The sequence below is a fragment of the Delphinapterus leucas genome, chromosome 9 (assembly GCF_059928025.1).
Source record: "Delphinapterus leucas isolate spDelLeu-1000000601 "Yukka" chromosome 9, BTC_Dleu_Yukka2, whole genome shotgun sequence".
Taxonomy (NCBI): domain Eukaryota; kingdom Metazoa; phylum Chordata; class Mammalia; order Artiodactyla; family Monodontidae; genus Delphinapterus; species Delphinapterus leucas.
Window position 1 is genome coordinate 20,647,535 of NC_143137.1, and position 13,011 is coordinate 20,660,545.

The 13,011-nt window shown below is 54.0% G+C and overlaps 1 protein-coding gene across 1 annotated transcript in view; it reads left to right on the forward strand.

The window, feature by feature from the left end:
- The window catches only part of PLXNA4 (plexin A4), a 380,029-nt gene that overhangs the window by 343,625 nt on the left and 23,393 nt on the right, over nt 1–13,011 (forward strand). Inside the window, exons 24-25 of the mRNA XM_022580815.2 lie at nt 2,658–2,817; nt 12,730–12,833. Coding sequence (XP_022436523.2) covers nt 2,658–2,817; nt 12,730–12,833 — 264 coding nt within the window. The remainder of the gene's footprint in view (nt 1–2,657; nt 2,818–12,729; nt 12,834–13,011) is intronic.

Here is a 13,011-nt window from a genome sequence, read left to right on the forward strand (position 1 = left end):
TGATGGTAACCTTGTGCTGGGCGGAAAGGGTAACCACAAAGAGTGAGACAGGTGCTGAGAGGCTCAGCCAGTATCACTTGACAGTCAGATGCACCACCTACGTGTTGAGTGATTAATTAGATTGAATTTGGACTAGCATGGCCTAGGGGCCTGCTGCTGGGAGTGCCCAAGGGCACAAACTGGGAGCCTGCTAGAGTGCTAGGTGCTCACCTGTGATCCTGCCTGAATGCAGAGTCTCAGACCCCATCCTCGACCTCCTGAGTCAGAATGTGCGTTTTCACAAAACCCCTTTAGTGATTCTATTCACAGGAAAGTTTGAGAAACACTGACCTAGCAGAGCAAACCCCAGGCAGTTGCTCTGAAATAGCCAAGAGACCTGGGCGTGGGGCTGGGGAAGGGAACTTCCAGGTGGAGCTGGGGCTTGGCCAGCGGCCAGGGAACCCTGTCCCTCCGTGGGACCACTGCTGCTTCTCCGGATGCCCTGAAGCATCCACAGAGTTGTTTTCATGGGGCCACCACGAACCCCAGGGGCAAGCAGAAATGTCAGGGGGGCATACTCAGGTGGCAGCCCCCGCTTCATGGTCTCACAGCCCAGAAGAAGCTGTGATACTGCCTGGGGGAGGCCAGGCTCCACCACCACCACTGGCCCAGAGCTCAGGACCCCAGGGCAGCACCAAGCACTAGGCTGTGCTTGGCCACGGAGGGGGGCTGGGAGGGGTCCCGGAAGGCTCTTAGGAGGCAGGGAATGGCTGGGAGAGGGCACACAGGAGGAGCACGTGGTCCAGAGTTCCTTCCAGCATTGTTTTCGGTTTAAAACATTTTGAGGGTGACAGTTCGTTTTTATAGATTTAGGAGGTTCTCTTCTTAATGGAATGAGCATGTTCCCATGGGAGCTCACAGCAGTCTGGTCGCTAATGAAAGGCAGGCGTCCAGGGGCCAGGGTTCTGACTGCCGCCACGTGGACCAGGAACGGGTGGGGATGGGCAGAAGGCTGTCGTCTGGATCTGCAGACCAGACGTACGGTTGGGAAATGGTTGGCGGGGGAGGTGGTACAGTGAAGGTTCTGAGAAGGGAGCGCACAGAGGGCGCAGGCAGCAGGGTCAGACGGGCTGCAGAACCCGGCTCGGCGCGGCCATCTGGCAGCACCTGTGACCCACAACACCCACCCGGATCCACTCTGGTCCACCCAAAGATCCCACGGTCTCACCACGGAGAGAGAGCCCACGCTGAAGACGGCAAGAGAAGCAAAGCTGTTAGAAATGGCCCAGAACTTTTTTTTTTTAATAAATTTATTTATTTATTTATTTTTGGCTGTGTTGGGTCCTCGCCACTGCACGTGGGCTTTCTTTTCAGTCGCGGCGAGCGGGGGCTGCTCTTCGTTGCGGTGCGCAGGCTTCTCATTGTGGTGGCTTCTCTTGTTGCGGAGCACGGGCTTCAGTAGTTGTGGCACAGGGGCTCAGTAGCTGTGGCTCAAGGGCTCTAGAGCGCAGGCTCAGTAGTTGTGGTGCATGGGCTTAGCTGCTCTGCAGCATGTGGGATCTTCCCGGACCAGGGCTGGAACCCGTGTCCCCTGCATTGGCAGGCGGATTTTTAACCACTGCGCCACCAGGGAAACCCTGGTCCAGAACTTTTTAAAGGAAAAAATATAGTTTGGTGCATTAGGCAGAGTCTTAACTTATCTGACTAGTTCCAAAAAGAGAAATGGAGGTCCTGAGCTAGGGTGGCCTCTTCCCCTAATACCAGGTTTCAGGTTCGGAGCCAGGAAGGGCTGTCAGGTGGCCTGAACTTGCAGTTTTTTAAAGGGCACCATTTTTTTTTTTTTTTTTTTTTTTTTTTTTTGCGGTACGCGGGCCTCTCACTGTTGTGGCCTCTCCCGTTGCGGAGCACAGGCTCCGGACGCGCAGGCTCAGCGGCCATGGCTCACGGGCCCAGGCGCTCCCGGCATGTGGGATCTTCCCGGACCGGGGCACGAACCCGTGTCCCCTGCATCGGCAGGCGGACTCTCAACCACTGCGCCACCAGGGAAGCCCTAAAGGGCACCTTTTTATTTTTAAAGAACACTCTAAGCTTCTTACAGATTCTCCAACCTCCGATCAGCCCAGAACCCTCACAAAAATCGAAGCACATGAAATCTTTGGAGAAAGGAGCCAGATTCCCATTAGTGTGGGTGTGTGTATGGGACAGAGTAATGAGAAAGACAGACCGACACACAGGGATGGGGGTTGCAGAGGTGGGCGAGGGTCTGGGTGTGTTGCTGAGATGCTGCCTAGTGAGTGTGTGTGTGTGTGAGAGAGTGAGTGAGAGAGAGAGAGGGGTGGCAGGGGGACATGCAGTAGTGTCCATTCTCTGACACGTTGCCCCTCATTGCCCCCTCCTGCTTGGATATTGTTCCCTTTGATAAATCAGGATTTTAATGGAGTCTCTCGTGAAGAGTGAAATATGCAGCTCCTACTCCTGCAGTGATGCTGAAGCTGTACCACTTTCCTGCTGCTTGTGGGGACAGGAAGGGTAGAGGGCTTGGCTGGGGTCGCCCCGCCCCTGTCCAGTCCAACCTGCCGAGGCGGAGCCAGTCAGGATAGGACTCCGGGATGCGGCTGGCATTCGCAGGGCTCTCCATGCTGCCCTCCCCACTCACCGCCTCTCCCCACCGCCCGCAGGTCCTGAGTTGTGTCAACCCAGACAATGCCAACAGCCCTGAGGTCCCAGTGAAGATCCTCAACTGCGACACCATTACTCAGGTCAAGGAGAAGATTCTGGATGCCATCTTCAAGAATGTGCCCTGCTCCCACCGGCCCAAGGCTGCAGACATGGACCTGGGTGAGTAGGGCCGCCCACCCAGGGGGCTGTGCTGTGACTGCTTGGAAGCCCCTCTTACCAACCAGTGGAGCCAGGGTGCAGGGAGCAGGCGTGCACGGCCCCCAGGAGCCCAGGAGGTGCACCTTCATGGCCACTTAGTGAGCAGTAAGCAGAGGGGGGACCATAGTCTGCTGGTGATCTGACTGCCTCTGGGATCTTTTGAGTAGCCGAGGGGTGGGAGTGGAGGTGTCACATCGGCAGTGAAGAGGATTTAGTCTGAATCTGTGTGGCCCAAGGTCTTGCCACTACCTGCGTCGTGCCCCCAGGCCCTTCCCTTCGCCTCTGTTCTGTGCCTCTAATTTTTGCTGACTACCGAAGGCAAGAGGGATCTGGGTCAGTGGTGGAGGATGGAGAGAAAGGATAGGGAAAAATGAGATATGACAGCCTACTGGGGAGTAGGATGACATTTTATTTGAATGTTCCACGAATAGATCGCATAGCCTATATAAACAAGGGCATGCCACTTAGGGCCAGCTGTCCTTGGATCCAGTTATGGCTTGCCTGAGTGTTTAATAAGATATCGTCCTGGGGAAATCCTAGTGGGGAGCCCCAAGCTCCAAAGAGGCCGGGGCTGAAGAGAGGCAGTTTGGCATTGTGGATCAGCATCAAACATGCCTGGGTTTGAGTCCTGGTTCCACCAAGTCCTAGCTGTGTGACCTTGGTCTAGTTACTTAACCTTTCTGTGCCTTAGTTTCCTTGCCTATAAAATGGAGATTAATAATAGTGCCTGCCTCACTGTAAGAATGAAAGGAGATGATGCATGAAAAAGCCTCTAATGCACTGTCTGGCCCATAGTACATACTCAGTATCGGCTGCTACTGTTACTGATTATGGAGATAATAGTGGTAAGGAAACGGTATGTGTCTGTTTGTTGGTCCTGGGCCTGGAGGAAAAGGTGTTTATGTGTGTATGTGGTTGGGTCTGGAGATTGGTGGAAACATAGAGGTGGGAGGACCTCCAGAGGCCCCTAATCCATCCATCTGGCCTCTCTAAGCTGGCTTCAGCTAAGCCATCCAAGACAGATGGGCGTCTGTGCTATTTTCTAAACTCCACAGGGAATTTGATCCCCTCCCAGTGCCTCGCCCCACCTGCCCCCAAATTCTGATGCCTAAAGACTCAGGATCAGGAATTTCTGCTCACTCACCTCAATTCTTACTGCTTCCCTTCCCCCATCTCCTCCTGGCTGGCTGTTGTCGGGATGTGTTTGGCCCTGTGCCTGGAGCTCCATGGCCCCAGGGAGAGAGACTGGCTGAGCATGTGCTCCCTGGCTGAGCATGTGCTGCCGTTCACTTTGGAGGTGTCTCTGTGTATGTTGTTTCTAGGACCAAGAGGAAGCATCTGTGAGAGTCTGCAGTGGGGGGGGGGGGCGGTGTTGGGCAAGTGTGTCCATGTGTGTCCCGGGCACTGGTCCCTAGAGTTGGAGTGGGCATTTGTGTCTGTATGCGGGTGATTCTGCTGCCATGAACGTCCCACAGACTGATGGAGCCAAGGGCTCGCTTACAGAACCAGTGCAAGAGAAAACAGTTTCTGGGAAGGAAGACCCCTGTGTTTCCCACCCCCAAACAATTAAGTGGGCTACTCCATAATGGGTCTCCCAGGGAGAGTTGAATTCACTAGGGTAACCAGGTAGCATTCACCATGCCTTTTGTTCATCTGTGGGAGCCATGGCAGGGTCCACCCTCGGCTTTTCAAAGTCATTATCTGCAAAATGGGTGGGTGGGAGGAGAGCCCTGGCCTAGCGGGGCAAGAGGAGGAGCTGTTATAAGAACCTGTATCTTTATGCCGAAGGTGTTTAGAGAGCTCACGGGTGCGGGTGCATGTAGAATTGTGCGCTTCTGGTGCTTGGGAATGGGGTGACCTCCCATGGGGGAGAGAGACCACGTCATGGCTGGTGGATATGCTGCTCAAGACCAGCCCTCCCCACCTGGAAGCCACACACCCAGAGCTTGGGAGGGGGAGGGGCTGCTTTTTAACTTCAGAACATTTGCTGGGTTCTAGCCCAGCAAAGCATCATTAATGAAAGGATGTGATGCATCTGGAGTGAAGGCACCAGCATCCAGAGCAGCCACGGCCACTTCCTGCCACCCACTTCCTGCCACCCACTTCCTGCCGTCCACTTCCTGCTGATGTCCACTTCCTGCTGTCCACTTCCTGCCATCCACTTCCTGCCGTCCACTTCCTGCCACCCACCTCCTGCTGTCCACTTCCTGCCATCCACCTCCTGCCGTCCACCTCCTGCTGTCCACTTCCTACTGTCCACTTCCTGCCGTCTACCTCCTGCCATCCACCTCCTGCTGTCCACTTCCTGCCACCCACCTCCTGCTGTCCACTTCCTGCTGTCCACTTCCTGCCATCCACTTCCTGCTGTCCACTTCCTGCCGTCCACCTCCTGCCATCCACTTCCTGCTGTCCACCATGAGTGAAGGAAGCCTGAGGGCTGAGCAGCAACCAGGACCCGCCTGAGAGCTGCTACTCTCTCAAGCTAGAGGCTGCTCAGGCCGGGGGCTGGGCCTCCAGTGACACAGTGCTCGCCAGGTCCCAAGAGGACAAAGGACCTACCTTTCCCATCATAGGAGCTGCTGGGGAGGATGGAGGGGCCACCCCGGAGGCACAAGTCCTCACAGCAGGGAGGGTAAAGGGGAGAAGCCAAAGAAAGGAGGCAGTTTGAGTCTCAGGGCCCCATCCTTCTGGGAAACGGGAGTCATACTGAACTTCTCACAAAGGCCTCCCATGATGGGTGCTCTTCAGAGGAATTTCCTTCTTTTCTATTAAGTCCAGGGTCTGGAGCTGCTCCTACAACTCTGGTCTTCTTTCTACCAAAGCCAGATAACAAAGAAAATGGGGCCTCCTCCGAGACCCAAATGCTTCTTCCGCAAGGTTTGATTTGACTCAGTTGCATGGCCCCCAAGGAGAGAGAGGCAAGGCGAGTTTTTCCCATCATGTAGGTGAAAGTGCTTTGAAAGCAGTTTACAAATATAAGGTGTGATTATAATCAAAAATTAATCTATGCCAAAGGGACACATAGCACATAGGCACGGAGAAGACTCTGAGCCACATGTGTTGACAGAGGCAAGACAGCCAAGCATCCCCCCTCCACCTCACTTCCCCCACTATGCCTCCTCCTCCTGTAGCTGAGGGCATTGGGCAAAGACTGCCTTCCCCCTCCTGATGCCCAGCCCCTGGAAAGGCGAGGACATCTGTCCCAGGCCAGCTCAGAAAGAAGCAAAGGCATTTTAAGCTGCCTCTGTAATTGCCCCAAGTAAATCCAGCCCCAACCCCTCCCCCTGCCTTTCATCATCAGTGGTGCCTGGCCTGGCCTAGCCCCTCATTCCCGACACTTCTATTCATTGCTCCTCTGACTGAAGCTCTCCCACGCCACCCCCTCTACCCCTTCACCTGCTTTTCCAGGCATTAAAGAGCCAAGATGGGGAACTGTATTAGCCAGGGTTCTCCAGAGAAACAGAACCAATAGGATATGTTTACATAGAGAAAGATTTATTTGAAGGAATTGGCTCATGCAATTATGGAGGACTTAATTAATAATAGACTAGGAGGAGTCTGTTTGGGCTGCCGTAACAGAATACCATAGACTGGCTGGCTTGTAAACAACAGAAATTTATTTCTCACAGCTCTGGAGGCTGAAAAGTCCAAGATCAAGGTGTTGGCAGACTCAGTGTCTGGCGAGAGCCCACTTTCTGGTTCATAGATGGCCGTCCTCTTGCTGGGACCATACATGGCAGAAAGAGGGCAAGGGAGCTCTCTGGGGTCCTTTTCATAAGGGTACTAATCCCATTCATGAGGGCTCCACCCTCATGACCTGATCACCTTCCAAAGGTCCCCACCTCCAAATGCCATCACATTGGGGGTTAGGATTCAACATGTGAATTCTGGGGGGGACACAAACATTCAGTGTCTAGCGTGGAGGCTGGCATGTCCAAAATCTACAGGGTAGGCCAGCAGGCTGGAGACCCAGGGAAGAGCCACGTTGCAGTTCAAGTCCAAAGGCAGCTGCTGCAGAATTCCCTCTTGCTCAGGGGAGGTCAGTCTTTTGTTCCACCCAGGCCTTCACCTAATTAGATGAGGTCCACCTACATTATGGAGGGCAATTCGCTTTACTCAAAGCCCATCCATTTAAATATTAATGTCATCCAAAAATACCCTCATGGAAACATCCAGAATAATTTCTGACCACCTATCTGGGCACTGTGGCCCAGACAAGTTCACACATAAAACTAACCATTGTAAGAGCCAAAGTGAAGGACACAGAACTTGCCTTTCTTTCAGTCTGTTGGAATCTAGGGAAGGAAAGATATCCCAGGCAGGAGTTAGGGACTGCGCTGGGGCAGGTGGGCCTTGGGAGTTTTCAAAGCCCAGTGCCAGGGGCTCCCTGCTCTGCTATATGTGAGGCTGTCCTCACCAAGCTGATGCCCCTTTCCACCCACAGGTATCGGGTAAGCTGATGCCCCTTTCCACGCACAGGTATCGGGTATAGGTACCCCCTTACACCACCAAACTCTTCGACCGACATATCATAAGAGCCTGCCCTGGGGCAAGCTCTGTGCCAGGCACAGAGGGACCAACGTGACTAGGAGTTCCTCATTGCTTCGCACAGTAGCAGGAGGCTGGACACTTGTCTCTCTGAGCCAAGGGACTCTTTGTTTCCTCCCTTCACTCCCCAGAGGAAGTAACTGATGCCATTCTGTTCTACTGCACAGAAGACTCTGCAGCTCAGAGAGGCACAGAGCCTGGGCCCTGGTCACACAGCAGGGAGGTGGAGAGAACATCCATTCCCTTTCCACGCAGGCTCCTCCACAGGCCGTGACCTCCAGAGATTCCTCTGGTTTAAAGCAAATACCCCATCAATAGCCCCAGAACTATGCCACCCCTTCTGTCTGAAAGGGTATATTTTTTCAAATAAGTAATTCCTGTATGCAATAAAAAGATACACTATCTTCTGAGTGAAATACAAAGAGTTCACAGCAGCTGTGCCCCAGTTTGCATTTTCCACTGCACCTGATGGGAAGGACAGATAAAGATAATGGGATTTTTTTTCTTTTTTATTTCACCTCCCTCTCTCCCTGGAAGGCGGAAGTGTAACAAATTGGACTGTGAGTGTGTCTGTCCTTTGTGCTTGGAGCCTGGAGCAGGGCATGGGGCTGCGGGCAGAGCTTCCGAGGGAGGTCAGAGCCAGCAGTTTTCCCTAGATGCCTTGCATATGAATACCTGGGTCACCTTTCCTACCTAGGTCACCTTTCTTCCTTCCCACCGCCCACCCCCTGCCTCTTGAACTCTTCTTTGACACAGCACGGGCGTGGCACACCACCCTGGAGCGCCACCAGAGCCTCCTCCGCATTATTCCATATTCAAGAACATCCGCTAAGCTCTAGCTTACCTCTCTTAAATCGAGTAGCAGAGCACAGTCTGCTTTTCCCTTTAGCTCTCCGGACTTCCCTGAATAGCGACAACTAGCCAGTGCACAGCTCTTCACAGTTTACAACGACCGAAGGCTTTGAAAGCAGACAGTACCGTTCAATTTAGGAATTTCTTCTTTTAAGCACCACGTTTCCTACTTCGATTATTTTGTATTTTAGAACTTGCTCTCACCATAAAATTATATTTTAATTTTTATTTTTTTAGAAGTTTATTAATTTATTTTTTCTGTGTTGGGTCTTCGTTTCTGTGCGAGGGCTTTCTCTAGTTGTGGCAAGCGGGGGCCACTCTTCATCGCGGTGCGCGGGCCTCTCACTATCGCGGCCTCTCTTGTTGCGGAGCACAGGCTCCAGACGCACAGGCTTAGTAATTGTGGCTCACGGGCCTAGTTGCTCCGCGGCATGTGGGATCCTCCCAGACCAGGGCTCGAACCCGTGTCCCCTGCATTAGCAGGCAGATTCTCAACCACTGCGCCACCAGGGAAGCCCTATACCTTTTTAAAATAAACCATATTTAGGTGGTCCCCCCTCCCATTCCTGAGTCAGTTTCCCGACTGTTTGCAGTGACACTGATTCTGTCCCAGCTCTTTTCTGATGCCGCTCCCGCACTTCGGAGCGGCAGGTTGCCAAGGGTGTCTGGGCTGTCTGTCTCCTTGGGGCTCACCTGCCGACAGGTGTGCGGCGGTAGAGTCGTGTCTCTTCCTCCAGCCTTCTGCTCGGGACCCTGGTTTGGGAGGTCAAGAGGACCCTGTGCAGGCTGGTGAGACTCTGTTCAGCGCCCCATGGGGAGGAATGGTGGCCCGGGGTGGGAGGGCAGACAGCTGTCTCTGAAATTGGTTCCTTGTGGATCAGCGGGGTTGACTCGGCCAGTTCTAAGCAGCCTGGTGGGCGCCTCCTTCCCCCCTCATCCCTCCAGGTCAGTCCCTCCTAAAGCTTCCTTTGTTGGTTCTGAGGAGAGGTGGACTGGACTGGGGGCGGGGCGGGCAGGCCTTAAGTGTCCTCAGCCTGGGGTGAGATGCTATACTTGTGTGTGTGTGTGTGTGTGTGTGTGTGCATACGTGTGTGTTCGCACACGTGTGTGCCTGTGCACCCACCTGCATATGCACACGCCACAAGGGTCAGAGCTGGTGAGGCGCCATGCTCCCCAGGGAGCTCAGAGTATGCATTTGAGGGGAGGCAGCTACCCGCCAGCATCCCAGTGTGGCCATCACGTCCCTTCCTCCATGCTCCCGACACTGGGTGGCTCACGCGCGTCGTTGGCACCGCGCTTCAGAGCTCCGAGTTGTGATGACCTCCAGGTCTGTCTTCCCAACCTGTTTCTTTAATTTCCCAGTCGTAAAATCGGAAGAATGAGTGATAATCACTTCAGAGAGCTTTCACTTCGGGCAGTGGACGTGCCCAGTTGAGGTTCTGGAGTTCAGCTCTTCCTTTGTCCCAGGTTCTAACAGCGCGGCTCACACTTCACCTCTCACTGTCTGCCCACCGTGGAGCAGCAGCACACAGGTAGAAAAGCCTTTCACCGCTTGGAAAATAAGCCATTACTCGCTCACTTACTCTTTCCCTTCTTTCGTCTATTCACTCTTTCACTGATGTATTATTCATGTAGTAAATACTCATCACGTACTTACTGTGTCCCAGGTGCTGGGCTAGCCCTGCTGGTAGGCATCTGGCAGCATCATTTTTGTACTCCTAAGGACAAGCCATCATTCCTTGACTGCCCTGGGGGGAGCATGGCCACACTCGGTCCTGGTTTTTTCGGCTGGGGACAGAGATGGCAGACCGACCTTCATCTGCTTACATCATTACTGGACATGATTCAGAGTCAGGGCTGCTCAGTAGGGCTGCACAGGCTGCGCACTGCACAATTTCAGGCCAGTTGTGGAACAAGGAAGTCCTGTCTCTCGCTCCCGAATTGGTCACCAGCTGTCACTGCTCAGTCCCCCAGGCTGTGTGGCTTGCTCAGATCCCCCTGAGAGGTGCTACAATGCCATCAGCAAGGGTGCCAGTGCGGCTGATAAACCAGAAAGCCCCCACGGCCTCTGCAGTGAAGGAGACTCCTCTTCCCTTGCGTCCGGCCGGTAGACTTTGTGTCCAGAGCTCGGCCCCAGCTCCTCCTCTGGCCCCCAGGTGGGGAATGCAGAACACTGCCTGCCTCCTGTACCCTCACCCATGCAGCCTCTGACTTACTGGCCCTGGCACTATTCACCAGGGAAGCGGGGAGACCCACGAGGCTTTATCTTTCAGGACCCACTGTGCGACTGGGACAAAACATGCCACTGCCACATCCTTGGCCCCGGCTGGTCTTCACCGGAGTCCCTCTGTACCACATAATTCGCCCTCTCACCAGCTGGGAGACATTCTGCTTATTTTCCCCTAGCCACTCAGAAAACATGCACCCATACCAACTTGCATAAAATTTAAAACAAAAACAAACAACATGACAACAACAAACAGAATGCTGCTGACCACTTGCCCTCGTGAGGCATCTCCCCTTTCCTCTACCACCTTACCTGCCCCGAGGCCCTCACCTCCATGATCATTCCAGCTGTGCCATCAACAGCACTAAATGATGGGCAATCCCCAGAGACCTCTCAAGGCTCTTCCGCTCCGGCGAACACGCGTGGCATCCTCGTGTTTTCATTCCTGGGACAGCCTGACGCTACAAGAAGCTCTAAACAGGCAGCAGACAAGCCCAGGAGCCGGAGGCAGGGACTTGGATATTAGGAGCATCTCTGTTCCCCCTAAGGGCAGGCAGCTCCCTTCCTGGGTCTGATTTTCATCTGTAGCACTGGTCATGCCAAGTGCACAAGGCAGGAAGGAATCAGTCCTGGACCCCCAGCTCAGCCTTGACAGGAGGGGAACAGAGGGAGGGAGGACAATATGTGTGTCTGCGAGCTGTAGGAAAAATCCAAGGCAGGGGTTAGACAAGGACTGCGGGTAACTCACTCCAGCCCCCAACCACATGCTGCAAAACCCGGTGCTCTTGCCTGTTTCAGAATTTCAGCATCTGTGAGGCATTGAATGGGGTAGTGGCTGCCTGGAAACCAGATTCCTGGCTTCCTGGCAGGAACACATGCTGTATTTGAATTGAAAAGGCCATTTTTCCTTTCTGGTGTGTGCGTGTGAACGTGTGTGCAGGTGTAGATGTGTACGTGCCCGTGCACGAGAGCTGGCCTGTGTCTGGCATGCACCTGGGTCTCCATGTGCAAACAGTTCAGGACTGGAATGTACGTGCCTCCATCTCCATGTGATTTGTACCACGTGTGGCGATGATGATTTGGTAGATGAGAAACAGTCTCCTGTTTTCCCATGTGGGATCTGTCAACAAGCCCGTGTGTTATAGGTGTCTGGGCCTATGAGGAGAACATGGGATGTAAGCGTATACCTATGGCATCAGATAATTAGGTGTTGGATCCATCACCAAGAGGCTGTTATCCCCATCAGCTTTGTGGGGACGAGGCTGTTCTTGGGCATGAGAATAGGTTTTGCTGGTCCCTCTATACACTTTTACTCAGTCTCCCAGCCAAGGGTGGCCCACCTGCCAGCTTTCGGGTACGGGATGCACCCCTAGAACAGGAACAGGGTGCACAGTGACCGAATTTGCAGCCTTGGTCTCATTAGCTCCAAGACCTTACAATCAAGCAAAGAGTACATGACGGTGATGACACCGCCTTGCATTTGCTTAGTACTTTAAGTGCCTTCACCTGCCTTTTTCATTCAGCTAATAAGCAAAGACTTCTTGCAGATGTGGCCACCGTAAGGTCGGATCTTAACAAACGGCACCGCGAAACAGAGGAAAGCTTCAAGTGAGCTTTATTAGGGAGCGCTCCGGGGCGAGGTTCACTGGTCCGAGAGAAAGGGGCCAGAGAAGTCGCACCCGGGCAAGGGTTGGGCAAGATTTTATAGGGGAAGAAGGGAAAGGGGTGTGGTGAATCTGGGAGGGCGCAGGGTATTCCTTATTTGGTGGTCTTTTCGGGTATCCTGGGGGACCGTTGTTCCCGCCCCTCGAACCCCCCCTGGGCCGGGTTCAAAGTCCCCAGGTCAGTTCCTGGAACTGGGTGGTCCGGAATGTCTCCAGGGCAGTTTCTGGAACTGGGTGGTCCAGAGAACTTCGGTCTGATGCAACCTGTGAATCTGATTGTGTTCCCCTGCCTCGGGCCAGTTGGCCTTACAGCCACTGCTGGGAACAGGTGGGCCACGGGGGTGACGTTATTCCTACTTCTGTCACGTAGTTTGTTGGATGAGAACCAGAACTGGAATTCAGGGCCCCCCCCCCCACCCATGCTGAGAGCTTCTGCACCCCTCCTCTGGGAGTGTCTACTAGCACCTGTCTGTCCGCGGATGCACCCCTGAGAAGGTGCCATGTACGTGCCTGCACAGGGGTCCTCAGGGTCCCATGGGAGGCCCTGAGGACCTCCCTGAGATGCGACTGCTCTCCCTACAGAATGGCGACAAGGAAGCGGGGCGAGGATGATCCTGCAGGATGAAGACATCACCACCAAGATTGAGAACGACTGGAAGAGACTGAACACCCTGGCGCATTACCAGGTGAGGTGACCGTGGAGTGGAGAGGGGCTAGCAAACTGGGCAGCCAGGTCCCTGGGAGTCTCAGTCCTTGAATAGCAGGGCTGCCCTGAGGCTCTTACCAAGCCCTAAATCCACTTCTTCACCAGCACTGCATGTGCCCTTAGTGACCCAGGGAAAATGTGGCCCCCAGCCAGGAAAC